Source organism: Rhinolophus sinicus, chromosome 14, assembly GCF_057876585.1.
Source record: "Rhinolophus sinicus isolate RSI-liver-muscle chromosome 14, RSI-T2T, whole genome shotgun sequence".
NCBI classification, from domain to species: domain Eukaryota; kingdom Metazoa; phylum Chordata; class Mammalia; order Chiroptera; family Rhinolophidae; genus Rhinolophus; species Rhinolophus sinicus.
Window position 1 is genome coordinate 56,993,489 of NC_142514.1, and position 26,307 is coordinate 57,019,795.

A 26,307-nucleotide genomic window follows, 5' to 3' on the forward strand; every position below is an offset into this window, starting at 1 on the left:
GTTCTAGTGGTGTCGGTATTACAGAGGGTCAGGATGGCACTGTCAGCAGCCTTGGCCTTCCTTGAAAGGCTCTTCAGCTGGACTCACACGGGCACAGGAGAAAGAGACACAAGGCCTTGGAATCTCCGGAAGGTGACACATGTTTCACCTATCAACCAGCCTGTGCTCTGAGAATTGCAGCAGAATAATTAATTATGGGGGAAAGAGATGCTGGGACCTTTCTTCAGAATGTTTTTCCTAGTAAAACTGACTGCAGTGCCTTGAAATTATAAATCAAACTGGAAAATTCAGGATGGTAGTTTTAGGAGTGTTGGTTGAGAAAAAGCAGGTTCCAATGGCCTTAGGGTGCAGTGGAATGAAATCTTACCAAGTGGCCTTATTAAGCAAGTGTACTGAGTTATAAGTACCTCAGGGGTGTGTTAAATGCTGGAGAAATGTCCTTTAAATGAGCGACCGAATGAATGTCATCTGGCCACAAATATCTAGCTGGTACTCTCGTTGTTTTACAAGCGAGAAGGTTAAGTACCTGATTTGTGATAAAGTTTTCTGTAGACCCTGGGTCTCCTGACATCCTCATTGAGTAACATGCTATTTGCAGATACCCCTGTCATCTTTGTAGGAATTTTTCAGTGGGCTTCTCCATAAGTAGAGGTTTCTCATGGAGAAACTGTATAAACTGTGGGGGGTTCTGTTTTTCCATTCCATTTGCCTTCTTACTACCCAGCATAGTTCCTGTCACCTAAGAGTAATTAGATGTTAAATGAATGATGAAAGTGTGCAATGGAAGAATCTCCATTTCATAAGCCCATGTACAATTATCAACCCAAAGGGATCAGTACTGATTTGGTGAGTACTGACAACGTGCTCCAACTGATAAGCCCAATGGCCGCTCTCATGTATTGAAAGATCACCATGCCAGGTCCTAGGGTAAAGATTTGGTTCAACCCCTTGCAATTGCTATTCTTGCAGGTCAAATAGTGGCAATTTCAATTGTCTCCATTTACTACTGTGTGTATTTTAGTTTTACCAAGGTAGAATGGGCATTAATTATCAGTTAAATATGAGACAACTGAGACGGGGAGGTTAGTGGCTTGCCAAAGTCCCATGGCTAAATACGTGGTGGAGACAAGGCTGGACCCATCCTGTGAGCCATCCCCACCCCTTGGCCATTGTGCAGTGAGGGAAGATGACAGAGCTATGGCTCAGGAAACTCCCAGAGTAAATATAAAACTGAATATATGCAGCATTAAATTGAATCTGATTTCCTGAGGCTGGGCAGGGAGCCCGTGTGTCCTGCTCAAAGTTAAACAGGGAAAGAGGGCAGAGGCTCTGGGGAAAATCTAACAATGAAACTCTCCTTCATAACATTCTTGATTGTCATTTTCTTGTGCACTTGCTGGCCTTGGCCTCAGGCCCTAATTGCATTATCGTCAAACAGCAACTAAGAGATGTTCCTCATTATACATGAACAGGGGAGTGCTTAATTTGTTAGCACGAAGGTGTTCAGAAAGCAAATCATTGGTTCAGGGTGCTGAACTGAGCATTTTCATAGCAGTTATCCCTGGTGGGCACTACAAGGCCAGGACTTCTACAGGGCACATGTGTGGTCACTGGATGAAGTCTGTGGCTCTGAGCTCGAAGGTTTCTTTACATTTTAAATGACGGACTAACTCAATCTCTCTCCCTTTCCCCTTAAAATGGGAAAAGCTGCCTAATTGCCATTTCAAAAGTGTAGCATCTGAAGGGTTACAGTTTGTGTGTCTTTTCCCATGTGATTCTTAGATTACGTTTATTTAGGAGAATCCTATTTGTCTAGCATCCAAGAATACTGATAAATGCTCAACTTTCAATAAGGTGAATTAAGAGCATGAAAGCTAGCGTCACAGCAATTTGTAGTGTAGTCTTTTCTCCTACTTGGGGTTAACTTTGGATTCAGAAAGGCCTGGGCTTGGAAGCATGACTTCATTATTTGCTAGTTCTGCATCCTTGGGCATTTCTTAATACCTCTAAGCCTGAGTATCCCTGTCTGTAAAATGGAGGTAACAGAAACCTTGCTGTATTAAGTGATGATTTGGTTATTTACCATCAGTAAAGCCCAGAGCCAGTATTTGACAGGTCAAGGCTAGCTCTCTTTCCCTCTTGTGCAATGCTCCCTGTCACCAATTTGGAAGAGAATGTTGATGAGGTAATAGCAATAGCAGAAGGAATATAATCTGGCATAGGAAGGAGGCAACGGGAGCTGTGCAGCCTTCTGAAGCAGGGAAGTGATCTGCTGGTGCCAAGGCAGGGTTGCCGCTGACGGCGTCCTTCTCCCCCTGCCTTTCAGCCCCTGAGAATGCACTGCAGGGACTGTGCCCTGGTGACAAGCTCCGGTCATCTGCTGCGCAGCCAGCAAGGCCCCCAGATTGACCAGACCGAGTGCGTCATCCGCATGAACGACGCCCCCACGCGTGGCTACGGGCGCGACGTGGGCAATCGCACCAGCCTGAGGGTCATCGCACATTCCAGCATTCAGAGGATCCTCCGCAACCGCCACGACCTGCTCAACGTGAGCCAGGGCACCGTGTTCATCTTCTGGGGCCCCAGCAGCTACATGCGGCGTGACGGCAAGGGCCAGGTGTACAACAACCTGCAGCTTCTGAGCCAGGTGCTGCCGCGGCTCAAGGCCTTCATGATCACGCGCCACAAGATGCTGCAGTTCGATGAGCTCTTCAAGCAGGAGACTGGCAAAGACAGGTACAGAGACGCGGGGTGGCCGGGGCACAGGGGCGGGTGACGTCATGTCCCGGCTGGCTGATTCACCAAAAGCCAAGCTTTTGCGAAGGGGGTTTTGTTGTGGCCCCACTACTCATGCCATTGACAGAGCTCATCTGTGGTACCTCCTGGAAACTGGGCTGCTCAAGCGGAACATATAAGGCAAAGTGAAATGCAGCACTGAAACAATTATATGGATAATTCAGGGCCAGGTCCCTAGTTGGGAGGAAGAGGCTCCACAGCTGCTGGCTTCCACTGGTAATAAGGGAAAGGTAATAACTTTATTACATTTTATTTCACTTGTGTGAGCACTAACCAAAAATACATACCTGAGTTCATCTCTCCCTTTCAAAGGCAAACATCTATTTGGCCAACTGATATTTACTGAGTACCTACTACTTCAGTGTGCCAGGCACCAGGGATACAGTCAGAAACCAGACAGTTCGAGAATATAAAGCTTACCGGGTGGGTGAACATTCGCCAGGTAGTGGCCCCAGTGTGCTGAGCATCAAGCGAGGGGAAGAAAGTGGAGCCATGACATGCAGGATGGGAGACCTGCCATAGTCTAGCGCAAGTTTGCCAAATTTCATTACTAGTCAGTAATGGGATATGAAACCAACATTGTGGGTCATTGCGAGATTGTTTGTTTGTTTGTTTTAATGTAATGGATGGAATGGAATAGAATGGAACTGAATGGAATAGAACAGACAATATCAGTATTCATTCCCCATAGTATGGCTAAGTATCATCTCACGAAATAATATTTGTTTTGGAGATGTATATATGGTTCTTTTTGAGGGGCTGAAAATGTTCTGGAATTAGACAGTGTTGATGATTGTACAACCCTATGAGTATAGTAAAAACCAGTGAATTATACACTTTAGAAAATGCAATGAAAGCCACACACACACACACATACACACAAATAATGCACATGTGTATGTTTGCTCAACCATGATGTAAAATGTATTTCTCAGTAGAGGGTGAAATATTTTGAAAAGCACTTGTCTAGTTGATGAGGGAATGAGGGAAAGGCTTTCTCAAAAATGTGTGTTTAACCTGAGACCTAAGCCAATGAGTATTTATTCAGGTTCAAAAGAACATGGGAAGAGGAGAGAGAAACCTCCTTATGGGTACAAGGGATCAGAGGGGAGAATGTGCAGTGGGTTGGAAAAAAGCCACCCATGGCTGCAGTTAGGAGGGCGGAGGGGAATGGCCTAAGATGAGGCAGAGATGCAAGCTCATGAACTGGCCAAATGTAGATATCAAAAGGGGCAGCGCAGTGTATTCCAAACACACAGCTCTCGGTTGGAATTCTGACCCGTTCCCTCACTAGTTGTGTGGCCTTGGACATGTTATCTAACCTTTCCGTGACGTCACACGAAAAGGCCTAGTGACCAGGCTTCATAGGACTGACCTAATAATTAAATTTCCTTGTTTCCTTAATTCTAAAATGTGTACTTTTATAGTTAATATACATTTAGTGATGTAATTTACCTCCTTCCCTTAAAACAACTGTCGGTGGGTCGATTTCTTATCTTAAAACTAAAGCGATATGATAATTACAATAAAGAACACAAAGCACTAAATCCATTGTTTGGCAAGTTTAAGCAGCTCATTATTGGAGAACACAGTCTTAAAGAAAAGATGAAAGCCCAATGTCTCCAAATTCTTTGCTTGGAAGAGCTTTTTAAAAAAAAAATCCTGGAAACCTTATGACCATCAAGGGTTGGTCCAGGCAGAAGTGGACATGGCATCTGGTAAAGAGAGGAAGGGGGAGCTGGCTGCTGTGGCATCCTGCCCTGGAGGCCCAGGGGACCCCGTGGTCAGTCCAGCCAGCAGATCACACAGGGGATCCTGGTCTTCATCACAAGCTGCCACAAAATCCAGTCATTTATTGCCTTTTAAAACCCACGAATAAGAGAGACTGTCACTCATTTGAATGAGTTATTTAACCAAGAGAGCCTTTTATAAGGGAAGAAGAATGAGGGAGTTATTTACAGTTTCATTTTTGACTGGTTAGAAAACTCAAAATAAGTAGAAACACTCTCTTTAATAGGAAATACTTCTCTCTCTTTAGTTAAATGTTTGTTTGCTAAATTTAAGTGTTCCTGAAACACTGGTGCAGTGTTAGCTATTTAGAATAATTACCCATTCCTCTGAATCGTCTTAAGAAATTATTTTAAGTTGGAAACGGAGACTAGTCATTCCACCCTTTTTTCACTGAGAACTTTAGGAAACAATCTCACATCAAGACATATCCCACTCACTACATTCATTAAATTCTGACCAGTGGCTACCCTTTGTTTAATAGGTCTGTCCCCTTGGTGAGCCCAGCTGATAAGGAGGGAACCAAATCTTTGTGGATTGGCTACTGGGCTTCTCATGTGCAGACATCCATCTATGAGCGTCCCTATACAGGGGAATCACACTTGTGGATTTGTAGGGTGCCAGAGTACATTGTCACTTCCAGAGTGTTTGTGCCTCTTACCTTTAGAAAACTACTTTAAAGAAGCTAATATTGTATTGACTCAATATTGTCATGTGTCCATATTCATAACCTGCAACTCACTTCAAGCTAAAAGAACCAAGTAGAGACAGCTCTTCTTTAGGATCCAACAGTATTTCCTCTATGTGTGCTTTTCTCAAAACCCAACTAAAATGTAGCATGTATCAAAGATACACAAAGTGTGGAATATCTAATTTTGTACATTTCATGATCAAGACATTCATTTCAGACTAATATTTTGAAGAAATAGGATAATTCAATAGATTCTGATTTATAGAAGTTTCACCCTGCTTAAAAGTGGAGGGGGAAAAAATGGCTCAGGAACAATCTGCAATTAAGAAGCGTGACAAATGACATAGATGGCCAAGTGGTGTTCTTTGACATTAGAAAGTAACTGTACTTGAAAATAACTTTATAATTGAATAAGGGTACATTAGGAAAATATGATTCAGAACCAATATTACAGTAATCAGATAAAAGAAGCATAAATGAAATAACTGCAGGAAGGATATTTCCATAGAGATTATAAATGAGATTCTGGTGGAGCAGAAAGGCCTTTAATTGTAATTTAGTGTGCACTATAGAATTATCAGCTCAGTGTGTTACTTCATCATATAAAAGAATATCTGATAATTTTCCCTAATAAGCACATGACAGCTCTTCATATTCCTTTATTATAGCTGATTAAGTATAAAAACAGTGGATATGCCTTTGTTGGAAAAAGAATTCAAAATCTTTTTAAGAAAGACAGCACAAAGCAGTTGCATTTCTATAGTATATGATGTCAAAAGGCTATTATTTAGAAAGTCGGGGGAATTTTAAGTGGCACTTAAAGAACTCTTCACTGTAGTTTCTTTAGTCCTCCACTTTGTATTCTCATTTTTACCCATGAAACCTTCTTTCTGTAGAGCCACGTCCTCCTGTGTTTCAGGCTGTGGCATCTGATCTCTCCTACATCACACACAAAAAAAGCCAAAATCATGGGGGGGGGGGGGGGGTTCTGCTACTGGGAAAAGTCGTCTTGGTGTTTTTTTGGAGTGTTCCAACCAGGCAACTCTAAACGCATAGGGAGGGAGGACACAGGTGTGATTCCCAGGTAAGAAACCTGAGGATGTAAGTGAGCTGTCAGTCACTTCCTGGGCTCTACCTACATCCAATACCCAATTAGTCACTCACTCTGTTTAAGTCTGGAACTGGCCATGGCTTTGTCACAGTCACATAGGTAAAGACAGACTCTAATTTGAGGCAAGGCACTTCTTTCCCTTCCCCTTCCCCATTCAGTCATTTCTGCTCCATCTCACCTCCTACGTTTCCAAAGTCCTTATGAATATATAGCCCCAGTGAGAAGGAAAGGGGGTGGTTACTACCTATATAGGCTGGAGGTTCTAGAGGTTTGTAATTACTTCCCTGACTACTGATGATGGCCCCTACACAAGAGCCAGTAGCAGAGTGTTGAAAGGGTGTCAGACTCTTTGTGGGTCCTAAAAAGCCCTGAAAGGAATGGCTGAATTATTGACTTCATTTGCTCCAACCTAGCAACCAAGAGAGGAAGAAGGGGTCTTCATGTATCAGCACCCCAGACTAGACACTTTCTATGGTGTTCTCTCATTTAGTTCTCAAAGGAGCCCAGGAAGATGGAGCTTCCCAAGCCTGCTTTATAGGTGAGAAATCAAGGCTCAAAGTCCAGTAAAAACCTGCCTCACGTCATTCAGCTGGTTAGTGATAGAAACTGTTAAGATACAAACCCATGGTATTCCCATCCTTAGGAGCTTTTATATGTACTTTCTGAGCTATTACTGGGTCAGGATACAATGGAATGGAAAACAAAAATGAGTAAAACTATGAACTCAAGAATGACTAAATCACTTATTCCTCTCAGGTTCTTGACAAAACAAAGGGCTTCTTAAGATGCCTTTTTTGTTGTTGTTGTTCCTTCTGTGAAATGGAAATAGTGCAAACTGCTTAACAAAAATTCTTCCTTCTCAAAGAAGGGTGCTACACAGTGCAAGCAGGAAAGCTGTTCTGCAGTCCTGTCATTCACATCACATATGGTGCCATATCTGGGCAGAGTCAGATGGTCTGACCTTGGGGATAGGTGTTTGAAACTGGCTAATGAGGCATGCTGTAAGCACTGGGGGGAGGGAGAGGGCGAAAAATGTAAAAGCACTTTACCCCGAAGAATTGAATTGATATCCACAGTAGCATAGCTTGGTAGACAGTCATTCTCACAGAGTCAAGGTAGACCTTAATGATGTGTCTCCACAGTTGTCCCCAGGCTTGGCATGTGGTTGGAGCTTAACACTGATGTTTGAATGGGCACACTTATAAATGTTGGCATGCACAGATTCATTCTTTAAATGTTGTCAATTTTTGGTCTTCTAATAAAATTTTTCAGAGGGCTCTAAATGTTCTGAGGTAAAATAAAGCCAATGCTCATTTAAAATCAGCATTCCTGTGGTCCTTTTCCTGTTGCCATTAGCCCCTTCTCAAATGAATGTAAGCAGATCTTCAAATCACATCATTTTGATCAACATCACCTTGTTATAACGTTGCGGAGGAAAAAACATTGATTCCCAGCTGGGGCTACTGTCTGTTGGAGTTTGCACATTCTCCCCGTGTCTGCGTGGGTTTTCTCCAGGTACCCCAGTTTCCTCCCGCATCCCAAAGATGTGCACCTGAGGTGAATTGGTGTGTGTACATCGTCCCAGTTCTCAGTACGTGTGAGTGTGCCCTGCGATAGAAGGGCGTGCTGTCTAGGGTTTGTCCTGCCTTGTGTCCTGAGCTGCCAGGATAGGCTCTGGCCGCTTGTGACTCTGAACTGGACTAAATGGGTTGGAAAATAATCTTACTTTTTTATTAATCTTTCTTAAATGTATGTATAGCTCACATTTATTTTAATGTTTAATATTCAAAATGTTTTGGGTCTTTATTTAAAAATCTGGTGATGTTTTTATTACCAGAAGTATGCCTCAGGAACTTAACTCTTATTTATATTAATTAGCCTATGGTAAAATTGGTTTTGTTATATATAAGCCGTTTTGCTTGAAGTGGCAGTTTCCAAGAACCTATCAACAACGTTAAGTGAGGACTTACTATACTCCTGAGGAAAGACATTCAATCAAGATGTTGGTTTTAGTTTAGTGGAAGGCAAGCTTTCAGCCTAAGATCATTTGATCGATGATGGAGCAACTGATACATAGTCAGACACATCTGTGTTTATTCATATTTAATAAACTCTTTAGTATCCACCTTGCTTGGGGGACAAGGAATAGTTCTAGTTAGTGAAGTATTCTGGTTAATAAGGAGTTGACCCAAGGAGATTATCATCTTACAAAAATTGAGTTGTGGTAATACGCACTTAAACACTGAACTTTGGTCATCATTTTTTATGATGTAGAAGTCCCTTGAGCATCCTTTATTGTCACAGATCCACCATGGTGGCGCATCAACATCATTTGTCATTGTACCATGCAATATGGTGGTGCTGTTGGTAAGAGGTATCTATCTGGTAAAGTTCCATCTATTTACCAAATGGGGGTGAGGGGAGGGGTTACAATCAGCCTTGCTCCAGAAAGCATTTATGATGGTAGTGGTATAATGATTTATTTTACCCGCTTGCAGACTTAATTATTGTTCCTTCCAGGAAGATCTCCAATACTTGGCTCAGCACTGGCTGGTTCACGATGACGATTGCGCTGGAGCTCTGTGACAGGATCGATGTTTATGGCATGGTGCCCCCAGACTTCTGCAGGTACGATTTATTCTACAAGTGTAATTCATCAGTAGTGTTGTGCAGGGTTTATAAATATCTGATTCCAAATATCAACCACAAAACACGTCTGTCTTTTTGAAGCAATTAATTAACATGTCCCAAGTTCTGGTTCTGGAAACAACAAACAGTATTTAATTATGTGCCATAAAATATTGAAAATTTTGTCTGTACGGCTGGAGAAGTAATCCATCTTGTGGGCTTTATTTATCCTCTGAATATTTATCAACCAAAAGTAATGCAATAATTGGCATAATATTAATGATGAACAAGCATTAAGAAATATTAGTTTTATTCTCATTAGAAAGGAATGTGGTACTTTTTAATGAATTAAAGAGGGTAATTTCTTTGACAGTAATGCCTGTTTTCTGAAATTAAAATATTCCTTTGAGCCTCTTTCTCCCACCACATCAGTAGCCTCGGTTTTTGCTTCTAAGGCCAAAACACAAGCATAATTATTTTGATGTATCTCTTTAAAGGGAAGATACACATCTCCGTTGCTACTTTAAATTACCTCCTAGTATGTGCCCAGGCAGAGTTTCGTGTGAACTCACAAACGTACTGATTTTGGAAGCCCAACTGAAAACACCTGTAATTTAAAGTCATGATGCCTATAAATTCCGAGAGTGCCTTATGTTCAGGAATGCCTGCTGGCCCACACATGGCTTCAGTCCTGGTCTTCAAATGGTAAAACCTGGGATGGAGGGGTATTTTAAACTTGCTCCTTAAAATTTATGCTTGCAGGTGGCTAGATGGTTCAGTTGGTTAGAGTGTAAGCTCTGAACAACAGGGTTGCCGGTTCGATTCCCACATGGGCCAGTGAGCTATGCCCTCCACAACTAGATTGAAGACAATGAGCTGCCACTGAGCTTCCGGAGGGGTGGCCAGATGGCTCAGTTGGTTAGAGCGTGAGATCTGAACAGCAGGGTTGCCGGTTCGATTCCCACATGGGCCATTGAGCTGCACCCTCCACAACTAGATTGAAGACAATGAGCTGCTGGAGGGGTGGCCAGATGGCTCAGTTGTTTAGAACGGGCTCTCAACAACAAGGCTGCAGGTTCAATTCCCGCATGGGATGGTGGGCTGTGCCACCTGCAACTAAAAACAGTGAGTGGACTTAAAGCTGAGCTGCACCCTTCACAACTAGATTGAAGGACAATGACTTGAACTGATGGGCCCTGGAGAAACACACTGTTCCCCAACATTCCCCAATAAAAATTAAAAAAAAAAAAAATGTATGCTTGCTCCATGTGTTTTAAACCTAACAATTTCTCAAAGGCCATTGGGTCTTTGGGCAAAATCTACAATTTTGAGTTTTGAAGTGGGGATGAGAAAAGATTAATCATGCTGTTACCACTTGACCGCTTTTCTCCCACCCGTTTAAGCCCAAAGGCCCAACACAGTAGCAGTAATAGTTTATATGTAAGAGTCAAGTCACAGAGGAGAAGGAAAGGTGTGGACAAAGCAAGCCTTTTATATATGCCTGGACTACTTGTCCCCAGGGGTGACATAACATAGTAAGGAAGGATGTCGAGTCTGGAGCCAGACTGCCCAGGTTCAAAGCCCAGCCTGCCCACTTACTAACCTAGCATGACCTTGAACTTGCTGCTCAAGCTCTGTGTGTCTCAGCATCCTCAACAATAGAAGTGATGATAATAATAGACTCTGCCTCATAGAGTTGTAGGTGGATTAAATAAGTTAATACATGTAAAGTGCTTGGAACGGGGCCTCGTACATGGCAAGAGTTAGCTTGGATTCTCACCCAGTTCCTCATCACTTAATTCACTGGCCTGGTTTCCCTGTTTAACAATCTGTGCAAAAAGTAAGTAGGTATAAGAAAGCAAACTGCCTCCTAAAACCAACAGGCTAACAAAAGCCGTGGGAGCGGCACTTATGGGCATACAAAGTGCTGTCAAAGTTGATGGTTACATGGCAGATATAATTATGTAATATTGCCATTAGGATGCCAGAGAGAAAGCGCATGAATAAATTGAAATGTTAATGACTTAGAGTGTTCAAGGAAATATTCCATTTATTATGGAAAATAAATGAAAGGCAAGTTAACTTCTCATTTCTCTTACTCAGAAATAGTTCATCAAGACGTCTTGTATGTAGGATGGAAACAATTTATAGAATGACACTAACAAGTAAGTTAAGAGACTGTCAATGCACCATATAAACATGTTGCCACCAGTTCTGGGTTTCTGTTCCTCAGCCACCAACTAAAAGGTTTGATAGTTTTTCTCACAAGATGCTTTCAGCAAGAACTCTTCAAAGGGATCCCTATGCCCAGCATCCTCTCAGAGAAAGTGGAGAATTGTGCTGGGTGTCATTTGGAGAAGATGCTTAGGCTAGAAAGAGCATTCTGCAAAATCGTGATGCCTGTTTACGAAGGGTGAGACGGGAAGAACCAGGAGCAGCACAGACTGGTGCTCAATTTCCTTTAATATTCATTCCAGGACATGTTGGCTGAACGATCAGGCACCCAGTTCCTAACTGGGTGACCTTGAGCCTTGTTTTCTTCATCTGCAAAATGGGGGTAAGAAAATAAGAGCAAGCAAGTCATGGTGAGGGTTACATGAAATCATGGATGTAGAGCATCTAATACAGTGACCAACACACAATAAGTGCTCAGGAAAGATAATTATTATTGCTAATGCATTGGTATTATACTGTAAGATATATGAAATTATTATTATTATCATTATTCAAAGTACTTGAGATTTGTCCTGAAAGGTACCAAGAATTTGGGGCAGTTCAAAGAATAGGACACAGCTTTGTGTCCTTGAGGCTCACAATAAGCCTTACCCACACCAAAAACAAAAAAAAAATGAACACAGCAAAGCCTCTTAGAGTCAAATAACTCTTGCACACAGTATCTGCCACCAAATAGTGAAAAAGCAACTTGTAAGCCACTAGTCTGACCATTCCCACCTCCACATATTTTGTTTTGTTTTTGTTTTTTGTTTTTTGGGTTTTTTTGCCTGCTCCTCCCAGTTGCTTAACCCGTCTGTCCTCCAGCAACAGAGGAGCGGGCAGGGACACCCAGGGCTCAAGTGCTGGGGGGCCATGTCTTCTCTAAGTAAGCAGAGCTGGGGGTCCCCACGTCCCCGGGAGGCATGCTCTGATTGTGGGACGCAGGAGAGAGGGGACTCTCTGCCCAGGATAGGCAGTCCTCACACCCAAATGAGCCAGTCAGGCAGCCTGACCGCCCATCACTCCCTCCTTTGTCTTTATTTGGAAGAAGCGGAGAACTGTAAGGGGCCAAACAGGGTACATGTGTCATTAGCTCTTGGACTTAAGGAAGTAAGATATCAACAGGGCCAAAAGTGGTACAGGAAGCTTTTGTGAGGTTGCAGAGCTCAAGCTGGTTGAGCCTCCCAGAATGTAAACTCCCCAATGACAGAGACTTGTATGTGTTTGGTACACTGTTGGAGCCCTCGTGCAAGGACAGTAGATATTTCCATACTGGCCTCTAGCAGATGCTCCATAAATATCAAGTGAATGAATGGCCCTGTCCTCTACTCTCTCTTTAGTGCTGTGGTAAGAAGGTGTTGCTATGGGTGAAGAGAACCATTTCTGCCTCTCAGAAGTTGTTGACCTTGAGAAAGTTATTTGACTCACTGAGCCTTAGTGACTTTGGGCAAGTTACTTAATGACCGTCTCAGAAGCCTGATCTTCCATATCTGTAAGATGGTGACAACAGTCCTTACTTCTAGGGTTTATATGGTAGTTCTACCAAGTAATGGATGAGGAGTGCTTGGCACAGCTCTGGTGTAAGTTAAGCTTGCATAAAGCTACCAGGTGAAGGGACTCACAAATCTGCAAGTGTGGATACCCATTAGCACATTTTAAGGAGACGTTCAGAGAGCACTAAGGAATGGTGCTTAGTGGTGAGGAGGCCTGGTTGCTGGAAAGGGAAGGACATGCATGGCCTCCTATGTGAACTGGATCCCATTTCTCTTCACTGTGGAGAACTGGCTTTATGTGGCCTCCGGCTGCTTGCAGGATATCCCATGAGGCTGCTCACAGTGGAGCGACCCTCTCCGTGGCTGCCTTCAGCTGCCCAGTTTCTCACAGGAATGAAGAAATAGTCACATGGCAATACTTCCGCAAACAAAAAGAGAGCCAACTGTGCCTTTTTGGTAAATGAACCTTTTTGGAACTTAAGGCACGATTCGTACCCTTAAAAGAAGTCATTTACTAAATTAATCAGAGAGTCATTCATTCAAGTAGTTTTGTGTTGGACTTGAATGAATCAAAGAAAAATGAGACGGGGTCTTTGCCTTCAGTCACCAGAGTGTCACAAATCTGACTCTGTCACTTAAACCCCTAAGTTGCTTCCCAAAGCTTTTAGGCAGTGTGAACTCACCCCAGTGCAGCACACAAGCCCTTCAGGACCCATCTTCTGCTCACACAGACTTATTTCAGCCATACTGAGAACCTTACAAAGGATCTTACCCTGTTGATACCAGCCCTTTTGCCTTCAGCTGGGAATGACCATCCCTTCCTTATTACCACTTGTTCTTTACTATGAATATTAATGGCTGATTTTTTTTTCTGCACAGACCATCTGCCAGCCCTGCAGTTAGTATGCATACATGTGCCATTTCACAACATTTATGATAACCCCATGAGGTAACCATTATTATTATCATCATCACTTTATACAGGAAGCTTAAAGACATGAGACAGCTGACCAAGGTAGTAGGGCAGATAGTGGCTGAGCTGGGGTTTGAATTAAAATCTGTGGGGCTCAAGAGCTAAAGCTCCTAACCCCTCACTTCACTGTTTCAGATGCCCAAGGCCTCCTCCACGCTTCCTCTGACCTCCTGTCTGAGTCAGATGCCACCTGTGCCCCCTGGGCGCTCCACCATCTCCACCCCTGTCCCACCTCACTGATTGTTTTGTCACTTGCCTGTAGGCTGCTTAAAAGGAGGGGTTGTGTCTCAATCAACATTTGTATCTTTCCCACTTGTCACTGTGTCTGGCACAAAGTATGTATTCAGTATTGATTGGCTCAATGAATAAATTTTAAAAAGCCTTGCTTTCCTTAGCCGTGTTTTAGAGACTGATTCTAAACTTATCTCAAGACCAAAAGTGTCAGGTGAATGAAAAGAGAAAGCAGCAAAGGGCAAATTCAGATTTCAAGGATCCTCAGAAGTCAGTGGTGGCCACGTGTTTCATTTTCAACCAGGGCCAGCACTGGGTTGTCAAAGAGGGGCTCAGGCATCGGGCATCGATCTCCATCCTGCCTTCATTACCAGACTCATCAGTGTTCAGAAAGCTGGAGAAAATTAATCCCATGTTGCATCCTACACAGCATCAAAATATATATATATTATTATGTGGACAGTAGACCCTTAAATCCTGCCATATCTATACAGGAAGCCATTCTCTCTACGAAGACTATAAATTACAATGGAAAGATCTGTTATCATTGCTTTCCAAACTAAGTTACCCTGAGTATTTTTAATCTCATTTTCTGTTGTAAATTATTTGCAATAATAATGGGCTAAGCATTTAAATTCTATCTAATAATCTTATTTCCGGTCATACTTAACACATTACCAAGTTTACAACTCTCAGTTACCCATTATGTCTTGAGTATTAATTAGAGGAGTAATGACTCAGAGTGATCACTGTCATGGAACTAAATTAATATCTCATCCATAATGTGAAGGACATCTCAAAGGTATCATGAATATCAGAATTGATTCTGCTAAAATTATTAGCTAGTGAACATTAATAAAGCTGCCAGTGTAACAGGGAAAGTTCCTACCCGGCGACAGTGCCCGGTGTAGAATCAGATGCTTATAGAGGACGGGTATGGAGTAGTAATGCACCTATGATGTGGTTCACAATTTATGAAGTAGACTTAAAATATATTGCTGTATTTCTTCCTAGATGCTTATTGTTTCTTCTTTCTTTACCATAATTTGACCAGTCACCAAGTATTTTCATTACCTTCCTTCTCCCTCCTGTGGGTACCATTGGTATAGTAGGAAAGGTTATGGCACCACCTGAGGCACCTGGGCTGTAGGGCGTGGGTTCAGGTGACTCACATGGGCTCTTTGCCCTGTGAAGGATAAACAGCTGTAGGCCCTTGGTGCTCAGTGTGCTCCAAATACACAAGAGCAAGAAATCAGGCAGCAGAATAAAGGTGGCTCAGCGGGTCTCATAGGCCTGAGGCAGATGTTTCGGAAAGCCTGCTGTAAGAACATTTTCATCTGAATGCTGTATAGTGTTCCCACAGGCCCCCCGTGCAAGCCAATTTCAGAACAACGTAGACACTTGACAGCTATTGATTCAACTCTATTCCTCAAACATTTCCTACTGCTTACTCTATGCCAGGTACCACACCAAGAATAGAAAGAAGCGTGTTTAGAGAGAGCGTCTGAGAGCTCTAGAAAGAGACAAAGGCATCATTTTTATAGATAGTCCAGCTCCAAACTCAGAGAGCAGGGTTAACCTAGATAATACCTGGACATGGAAGGCTCCTCCCTTTCCGGTCGGTATTAGGATGTTTCTTTCCAATTGTACGGCTGAGCTCTAGAAGACTCAAACACAGGACACTAAGAACTCCTGCTGCCATTACCATTAGTAGGCAGGATTGTCAGTGAGCACGAGGCCTCTGCTTCATGCCCTGACCAGCTGCACAGTGTCCGCCAAGCATGGGGCACCTCTATAGATAGGTGCTTAGGGAAAGGCAGCAAGGACAAAGCTGCTGCCAACCCCAGTGGGAACCTGGGGTGCCATTAGTACAGAAACACACATGGTGGGACAGGAGTTTTTGCAAGACACAGAGCCTCACCCTTAAGAGGACAGCTTTGGACCAAAACTGGGCCCTGAAACTTCTTCAGTTTCTCTATGCATGAGTTATGTCATCTGTAAAACAAGAGTAATTACAGTACCTCTCTCATTGGGGCAGTGTGAGGATTAAATAGGTTAGTCTATATGGAATGCTGAGCACTGGGTTTGGGGCTGAAAGGGTCAAGTCTGACAGCTTGGATGGTCCATAAGTGAGGCTGTGCGCCTAAAGCCAGGCACCCCTAGGCGCTGATACTCACCTATCACATGGAGCAGTGATACCTTAGATGCCTGATGGGGAAGGAAAGGAGATAATGCAAGTGAAGCACCAAGCCTTAGTGGGTATTTAACTTAATCAGCCACCTGAAACCTGGCTGTATGTTATTATAGAATCTCCTAAAAGGAACTTTTTAACATTATTATATTAACTTTTTGTTTGTTTTGAAACAGTTTTAGACTTCAAAGTTGCCAAAATGGTTCAGAGCATTCTGTATACCCTTCACCCAGCTTCCACTAATGTTAGCATTTTGCATAATTATAGTCCAAATATCAAAAGTAAGCAATTAACACCAGTACAGTACTCTTAACTAAACTACAGACTTCATTCAGATTTCAGCAGTTTCCTTACTGCTGTCCTTTATCTCCTCCAGGACCCAATCCAGGATCACTTTGCATTTACTTACAGTGTCTCCTTAGTCTCCTTCAATCTGTGACAGTTCCTCAGTCTTCCCTTATCTTTCATGACTTTGATGCTTTTGAAGAATTCGGGTCATTTTTGTAGGATGTATGTCGCTCACTTTGGATTTGTGTGATACTTTCTCATGATTAGATTGAGGCTGTGCATTACTAGAACGGATACCACAGAAGTGATAAGCCCTTCTCAGCATCTCATATCAAGAGGTACAAGATGCCACAATGTCTTATTACTGGCCACGTTAACCTTTATCACTTGGTTGAGGTACTCATTGTAAAGTTGCTATTTTCCCTTTGTCATTGATAAGTATCTTGGGGGAGATACTATATGCAAATAACCTGTTTTGCCTCATCTTTATCCCCACTAACATTCTCTATTCATTGGTGTATCTTGCATCTTGCCTGCAACAATTACCGTGCTTTTCCCATGGTGATTTTCTATTCCTTCGTTCTTTCTAGATTTAGTAATTGGAATTTTTCTGTAAGAAAATGCTGTTTTCTTCTCGTTCATTTAATTATTCAGTTACTTATTGACACCATCATGGACTCATTTATTTTATTTTATGGGTTTTATAATCCAACACTGCCATTAGTTATTTTGATACTCAAACTTAAGGCACTTTTTAAAATACCCATGCCTGGGCCCGTCTCCAAGTCAATTAAACCAGAATCAATGGAGGTGGAACACAGGCAACGGTATTTCATTAAAGCTCCCTCTATGCAGTAAATGTTAGTTCTTTTACTCTCCCCACCTGCTTCCTTCATAAGGAAAAAAACCCTTCTTCACATTATGCTGCAGACTTTGTTCCCACTCTGGCTTTTGGAGTGCTGATGGCAGCCTGCAGCCACTGGGTCCCGGGCTCTGTGATTGTCATACCCACCCCTGCCCTCACCTCTACTCCTTCAGCGCCCCCTGGCCCCAGACAAGAACCTAGTGCCAGAACCCTCCCTTTACAATAGTAGCCTCCGGATGTTAATATTCTGCTGATATTTGTTGTTCTCTTCACTGGGATCAGGTAAAGAAAGAAAAGGCTGTGGCAGCTTTTACAAAATCAGGTTTGGGGAAAGACCTAGGGAATTATGACCCTAATGGGGGAAGGGCTTTCTGAACGCAACAGTGAATTATGGCTGATGGCGGGCTCACAGCCAGAGAGCGCTTCCTGCATTTGCGGGGGCTCTGCCTTTGCAGTCTCACAAAACATGTTTCTGCCATTTGGACAGTGTTTTAAAGGATGGAAACCACCCCCACTTATTTAGACACCTTTGAAATCAGGAATTAAATTTATCGAATATGTAACCTTAATTCTCCCTTTAGGTGATCAATATGGAGCCAGATAAGTTTTCATTCAAAGAGATGGTCATCCTGAATAAGGAAATTGATCCGATAGCATCCTTTAGCTGGTTTACAATTTCTCTGTATTCCTAGGTGCCAAATCAATGTCATGATTATTTTTAGAAACCTAATTGTTTCTTTAGTCAGATTGACGCCAAAGATACGTGCAAAACTTAAATGAATCAGATTTAAAGCCTGATCCATACTGGAATAAAAGCTTAACCCCAAGTATACCATGGTCACATAAATTTGGCATGGTTCCACAAATTATGCCATATGAAACTGGGGAGATCTGTCTCACAAGTTTGTATTTCTTTTTATTTTTTTCTTCTAGTGGTCAGTTTCAACCTACATTTTTTCTAGCACGCATTTTCAGTATTGAAAACACCTTCTATTAAAATGTTAAGAATATTCCAATTTCCAGGGTAATTAAATGAGTGGTATCTATAATAACTAAGCAGCACAGTTTCTGATGTTTCACTGTAGAACGTAGAGATACTATTGAGACAGGCCTAATAGAGATGCAAAGTATTAATTCAGCACAGCCTCCAACCCAGGATGAGGTAGGTTTAAATGCCGCATGACAAAAATAAATCTCTTTTCCTGGAAGAACTTTAACCTTAGAGGAGAAGCAGCTCAAAGGTTTATTGTTGTCAGAGCCACAAACTCGTCACCCCTCTTGATAAAAGACTTCGATCCCTGACCCTGGTAAAGTTTCTACTCTAAAAGCCATTTATGTATTGATCTCCTCTGAAGAAAATGAATAGGTGTCTAGCAGGATGGGCGTCTTTAGGAAACCAAGTTACTGTACTTAGCGTAGAGCCCTGGTTACTGGAGAGGGAACCCCAGGACATCAGGCACTGAAAGGTGGTTTGCCGGGACACCCGGGCCTTTTAAGAGAAGAGCTAAGAAGAGCACAGTCTCTGCCACAAGGCCTGTTAGTGAGCAGAGCTCAAAGTAGGAAGGTTTATCTGTTGGGCTATCTTAACGAAGCTTATCATCTCGACTTCAAGACAGAAGAGGGTGGTGGACTGGCTTAGAATGGAAACCAGTCTGACACCAGCGTTCTTTGGGTTTTAGATATTAATTATTTTAGTAACCCTACAACAAGGGCACCCCCTACACACACACACACATTAATCCTATGTACACTACCTTGAAGAAATGAGCTGGTGTTTCTTATGTGAGGTGGAGACAGGGTTATAGAGAACTGAAAATTGGGGGACTGTCAGGCTACACAGCACAGATTGAGGAATTGGAATTTCTGGATTTAGAGACTAGATTTGAGTACATCATCTATCTAGAACAACAAGCAAAAAAGGGTGGCATCATGCCTACTAACTTCTTTCTCTCTCATGGATGGACTCAAACTAGGGTCATCGACTTTCCATACCTGAGGGAGAAATTATCTTGAGAGGCTTGCTGTGTAGCTGCTGACTCCATATAAATTTCTTTCAACAACAGAAAGTCAAAAATTATTTATTGAGCTCCTACTAGGAACGAGACAAAGGCCTGCCCTCATGAACAGACAATAAGCAAAGAAACAACACCAGCAGTTTCAGAGAGTGTTTGATGCTGTAAAGAAAATAAATCCAAGTGAGAGGGAGTGAAGGGGGCAGGCATCAGCTTAAACCTCTCTGAGGAGGATACATGTGAGTAGATTCCCAAAGGTAAGGGGAGTGAACTGATGAGTGAGTGTTCCAACCAGATGACTGCCTTCAAGTGCAGAAGCCTCAGGGAAGGGACAAGCTTGGACGAGGTGACGACCTGAAAAGCCAGTAAGGCTGGAGGGTAGCATAGCGGACAAAGCCGAGTGAGTTAGGAGAAGCCTCTAGAGAGGAGTGAGATCATGTAACACCTTACAGGCCTGTATGCTCTTAGTATATGGGCGTCTGAAGGACTTGGGAGTTGGAATGGGGAAGGAGAATGATCTATTTCTGTTTTGTAAATACCGCTGCTTGTGGTAAATAGACTTTATGGGGGCAGGAGTAGAAATAAGAACCCTAGTTGGCCTTGGTAGTATGCAGTTTTTGAATCCCAAAAGCCTGAATGTCCTACAGCACACTTTCAATCTCTCTGTTTGATCATGACAGTCACTGCATTTATTTCACAACCTCAAAACCTCTCCACTTGCTTATTGCTTAAACATCAGAAAGAAAGGGGGAAAAAAACACATTTGTTGAAGTTCATTAAACTTGAAAATATTATTTGTACTTATCAGCTTATTAAAGATAACATCTTACCTTATCAGTCAAAGGAGTTTTCTTTTTCCCCGCTTTAATCAGTTATCTCCTTTTCCTCCTGCAGGGACCCCAATCACTCTTCAGTACCTTATCATTATTATGAACCTTTTGGACCAGATGAATGTACAATGTACCTCTCCCATGAGCGAGGACGGAAGGGCAGTCATCACCGCTTTATCACAGAGAAACGAGTCTTTAAGAACTGGGCACGGACATTCAATATTCACTTTTTCCAACCAGATTGGAAACCAGAATCACTTGCTGTAAATCATCCTGAGAATAAACCTGCGTTCTGAGGAATGAGAGCGCCAGACCGAAATCCCAAGTACCCACCATATCAGACACCAGGCCACTGAACTTCTTGAGCCACCGGACTCAAACAAGGAAAAGAACTGGTGGTAGGAAATAGCTTCACTCCTCGAGAAGTACTACGTACAGATGCCTACGAGATGTGACTGCAAGTAGTGCAGTTGGCTTAGAAGGGACAATTCCAGAACTGATACATCCTAATGAATGTTGTGTCTTTCCAAAGGCGTTACCTTTGGAGCTGAACACTCATTTCAATGATGCTGCCTGGCTAAAAACATTTGGGATCTCTTCAAGTTTTGCCTTCGAAACCAAAACGTGAGCAACTCAACAAACACTATTAGCTGTATTCCTTTATAGAAATGCCATGTCAACAGACATTTTTTTATCAAGTTGTATCCTAACCTGACGTGTACCCTTTGTCATCTGTGGGACTCAGTGTGTGTGTGATTTATAAAAAAGCAGCCTGAAAGTATGGACATGGTTTCTAAAGAGCACATCTCCACTGACTTTCATAAAGCAAATGCCCGGTTTTTATTTATTGAGAGTTTTGTAGTGTTCTCTAGGCCAGTATTTTTATAGATTATGATGTGGTAATTTATCCTTATATTTATTTAGGTAATTTATCCTAAGTCTTGAATCCTGAACGATAGTTGGAAAATGCCTATAATTGGGTTGATGAGTTACTTTGTTTACATGCTCACTGCTAGCATGCAATTGGTATTTGGCTTGAAAATGTTGTCTTGCATTTTTTGAACCCGTAGCCTTCAAGAATAGCTATGACATTTTCCAAGGGACAGAAATGCTCCAAATGACAAAACCGAAAACCAAAAACTGTGTCATTAATTCAAAAAAATACTAACAAGAGAAACTTAAAGATAGTTTTCTTTACTAATAATTGATGTAGACCACTTCATTTAAGCTGTAGTTTCCTCTTCTGCAAAATGATGTCACTGTACCAGATGACCTCTTAAGTCTCATTTCAAATCTAAAATTCTCTCATTGAGCCTCTCCTTGATCCATCTGAGGACTTTGCACTTGGAATGATGGGGCTCCCACAGTAGCAGGAGTCTTTTTTAGGGGGATTTTTATATTCCCCTATGGCCTATCTCCTTCTTGTGGTTAAAAACATACTTTCTCTGTGGGTCCCCATTAGCTGAAATCTACTCCTTGCTTTTCTGGTGCTTCTTGTACCAGAGAGAGAGACAGAGACAGGACTTCCATGGTGTTGTTTGGCTACCAGAGCAAGAAACTGCCCTTCTGTGAGAAGACAATACAAGAAGATTTCCTATCATATGACTCATTTATCCTATGAACTATTCAGATTCACTACCTGCAAATTTTACATTATATCATTGCCACTCCCTGGTCTGGAGGAGTATGAAGGACATATTTTATTCAGAGCCGAGATCAGTTGCTATGAAAGATTTTCATTTAAGCACATAATACTGTTCAAAAATAGTCTTTTAAAAACATAGCAGTTGTTTTCTTTACACATGGCTTAGGAGGCATTAGTTTTTCTAATGCCAAATTTGAAGGCACCAGCAAATATTATATATGGAGACTGACTTGTTTTACAGAACGTGACCTGGCTCGTGATTAAAGAGGTTTTCTCACGTTACCACTTCTTTCTCCTCTCCTTAATTAGTACTGAGACTCCATCCTTTTGCATCAACTGGTACTATTAATTATATGGAGTACTGTTGTTGAGAGGCAAACACAGTCTACATATTTATGTAGCAAAAACGAAGTTGGTATTATTGTGGTGTGGCTTGAGACGTTAAAAGCCAGTACAATTGAAATGTCTGTCCACAATATACTGGAATGTGTTCTTTTCATTTTCTCATAGTTTATAAAAGAAATTTTATTCCAGTATGATCTCTTCTGCAGCATGGACCCTGCATACACAATATTTTCCGAATGTATGAAAAGCGTGTGAATTTCATATAATGGATTTATAGGCCACCCTTACTGTCACTTGAAGAGATTATGTTGTTCAGATGTGGGAAGCTCCTTTAACTACTTTCATTTTTCTGGAATATTGGGAAGGCATACTTGGGAAAGGCAAAGGGGTAGTCGTATTACCTAGTCTAATGATATCTCAAATGTCTGTGTTATCTTCAAGTTTTAGAGTTTGTTTGCTCGTTTTTAAAAGACCTGATAGCGCCTTCTTTTTTGTAACTTCCCCTCTCAACTACTCAAAAGAGTGAAAAGCAACCAAATTCTGAAATTTCTGGCTTCACTGGGAAATATTAATATTTTAAATATACATGTAGCTAGGATATGTGAGTGTGTAAGTTTATATTTTTTAAAACATTGGATAAATAAATGTAAGAAATTGTCACTTAGGCAGTGGTTTTATTTACAGCATTTAAAGAAAATGCCTAGAATTCTGATAGATTGTGCTGATGGACCTGGTTATGGGCAATTGAATTCTTACATTGCCACTATTTCATTACTATCAGTTTCAACACCATTCAACGCCATCAAACATCAACTCTGATATACAAGGTGACTACAAAACCATGTTTACAAACCCCAGTGATTTCAATATCTGATTGTGTCTGAAGCCTAAGTCATACTCGTTATGTTACAGACCTTTTTCTTCTCTCTCTAGCTGTGTTGTCAGCTTCCTCCTTGCTTTAAGACCACAGTAATACAAGGCCACAGCTGGACGATACATGGTGTCTGTTATTTCAATGCAAGAACATTTGGCAGAGGCCATTACAATAGATAGCCATTATGGGCAAAGATACAGGAATTCACAAACAAAATCAATCACTTCAAATGGCCCATAAAAGAGGAGTCTTACATTTAATATTCTACAGTAAATATTCACCCAAGAAAGTGTACATTAAAAGAACATTAGGAGGTAACTATTCAGTGTGCCATGTGGGGACTTCGCTGTGTGGTTTCCATTACGGTTAATGGGTGTTTGGTAACTAAGTCCCTATGTGTGACTAACCCTGGCATGTGTTCCTAAGGGCCAGACATGAAACCACACTATACAGAAACTTCCAAAGATTTCAGAGTTAGAGCTTTGCTTCAAAAACAAATGAAAGCGGGGCAGCCGGATGGCTCAGTTGGTTAGAGCACAAGCTCTGAACAGCAGTGTTGCCAGTTTGATTCCCACATGGGCCAGTGAGCTGCGCCCTCCACAACTAGATTGAAGACAACGAGCTGCCAGAGGGGCGGCCAGATGACTCAGTTAGTTAGCGTGAGCTCTCAACAACATGGTTGCCAATTCAATTCCCACATGGGATGGTGGCCTGCGCCCCCTGCAACTAAGATTGCAAATGGCGACTGGACTTGGAGCTGAGCTGCGCCCTCCACAACTGGATTGAAGGACAACGACTTAGAGCTGATGGGCCCTGGAAAAACACACTGTTCCCCAATATTTTCAACAAACAAACAAAAAAACAAACAAACAAACAAAACCAAGTCACAGAGCCGGGTTAAATGTAAAAAAAATAAATGAAAGCAAAACACACAGTATTGTACCCAAAAGAGAAATGTGTATGTGGTGTCTTGGAATCCTTAGGTTACTACTACTAGATATGTGTATCAGATCCCAAACAACCCCTCACAAGACAGATTACCTTTGTTTTCTGAAATTCTCTCTATTACTGGTCTATTTGAATTGCATTTAAGTGAAAGGACATAACCTGATTTTGAGATCAAAACTCCCCTCAAAGATTAAAAATATTGATTTGGAAGATAAATGAATGTTAGGTAAAAGAGGAGGGGAAAACATGAAATTCGGTTAGAATTAAGACAGTATTACTTAAACACATACGTACCTATTTATAACAGACCCAAATATTTGCCCTTATGTAGCAGAAATAGACCCTGGATTCCACTGAGGCCATGATTTGGATTGTCAAATACACGTCCTCTGAGAGAAGGCCTAAGTTCCTATTCTCTCTAAAGCACCATGAGCTTGGGGGAAGAGTTTGTATGTTGGCATAAGGTTATGCTCCCATCCCTGCTGGGGGACAGGATATGCTGTAAGTTTAAGCCGGTCAGGACCTACACCTGGTGCTGTGTATAGAGCTAAGCTCCCATAAACCACATGGTTAAGAGTGGGAGGGATTGATTTTCCTAAGAAAATATGGGGAACAGTGGGAAAGGCAGGAAAGTGGACGCTGGGCTGCCAGTGGCAAGTGTTTACTCCTCTGAGCCTGGAAGGCAGTTTGGAGACAGGAAAAAAAACCTGTGAAGGGACAGGGGTAGCACTTGGGGGGCACGGAACAGCGTGAATGAAGCCTGGAGCCAGCAGAGATTCCCCTGATGGAGCCAGAGCTTCAAGACACACGGGGAGGAGCTGTGAGCGATGAGACTAGAACTAATAACAGAGACCGTGGGTTCTGAATACAGGCTACGAAATGAGGAGGAAATCTAGAAATTAGTCAGAATTCAGAGAAAGGTTCCAGGCGAAATTAGTACCGTTGACCTTTGAACAACATGGGTTTGAACTACACGGGTCACTTGTACATGGATTTTTTTTTTCAATAAATACACTAAATGTATTTTCTCTTTTTTATGATTTTCTTTATAACATTTTCTTTTCTGAACCTTACTTTATTGTAAGACTACAGTATATAATACATATACAAAATCTACTGTTTTTGTTATCAGTAAGGCTTCTAGTCAACAGTAGGCTATTACTAGTTAAGTTTTAGGGGAGTCAAAAGTTATACATGGATTTTCGGCTGCATGGGAAGTTGGCAGCACTAACCCCTACGTTGTTAAAGGGTCAACTATACTTTAGGAGACTCATTTTGCATTGGTGACAGAATGAATTGGAGAAAGGAAATCCTGTAAGACCATGGTAGCCCAGGCAAGAGTAAAATGCATGTCAAAAGGGGAAGCACTAAGCATGGAGAGAGGAGAAGAATTGATGCAAAAGCTCTGTGCTTCTTTATCTCATAACCCTGTGAAATGAACTTTCAATTCTGTTGACTTATGCAAAGGAGGGAGAAATATTTTAATATTTAATTGGCTTCTGTGGGGACAGAGTCCCAGAGACAGTTTCCAGGCTCTCAGCCTCATGTGGAAAGGTGCTGGCTAGGGTAGTACATGGCCATCAGCTGTGGCTAAGTGGCCATCAGCTGTAACCAGTTAGCCAATTAGCCACTAATATAACTGCCGTTGCTGCACTGGTTGGTTGGTTGGTTGGTTTGCAGGCAGAAAAGCAGATGGCGGATTGTGGATCATGTGGATCCTACTTCGGGTATCTCTCCCAGCCTCCAGCGAGACTCGGGTGCAACAAGACCCCTTGTTGGGGTACTGATGGAGGTTTGCTCCCTTTGTCTCCAACCCAGCCGCCAGCGAGAATATAGTGGTATGACTCCCCTATCTATGGCTCCGTGGGTGTTCCCTTTTGGCCTCACCATATCCCGTGTTCTTGTGTGGGGAGCGGGAGCTGAGACCCCACATGACACCCCACATGACAGCTTCCAACAAAGACCAAATCATTCCTGAAAGCTTTATTTCAAAAGGGAAAATACTAACTGTTGAGGACAAAAAATAAGCCAATTATTATGTAACTCATACAGGTCTATCCCATCAAATGGTTAAATTACTTTGCAGTAAACAAGATGGAATAAAGACATTTCTAAATTACCAGATAAGCTCTAGAGACCTCCCTGGGGCACTCTAGTCAGAATTCCTCTCCTCCCTACCCCACAGAACCTTGAGTCCAGCTGTTATGTATCAGCATAACCTATGTACACCTTTATCACCCATCAGGTTATGAGCAGGACAGAAACCCCTTCGTGTTTACTGAAATAATTTCTTTCTCTCTGTCGCTCCCTTTCCCAAGCACCTCTACTTGGATTCAAGCAGTGTGATACTGTGTTTCCCCAAAAATAAGACCTAGCTGGACAAT

General features: G+C 42.1%; 1 protein-coding gene across 1 annotated transcript in view; it reads left to right on the forward strand.

The window, feature by feature from the left end:
• ST6GALNAC5 (ST6 N-acetylgalactosaminide alpha-2,6-sialyltransferase 5) overlaps positions 1-22,761 on the forward strand; it is a 146,104-nt gene extending 123,343 nt beyond the window's left edge. Inside the window, exons 3-5 of the mRNA XM_019743348.3 lie at positions 2,327-2,736; positions 8,907-9,014; positions 20,176-22,761. Of these exons, the coding sequence (XP_019598907.3) occupies positions 2,327-2,736; positions 8,907-9,014; positions 20,176-20,407 (750 nt within the window). The 3' untranslated portion in view covers positions 20,408-22,761. The remainder of the gene's footprint in view (positions 1-2,326; positions 2,737-8,906; positions 9,015-20,175) is intronic.
• The last annotated feature ends 3,546 nt before the right edge of the window (positions 22,762-26,307 follow it).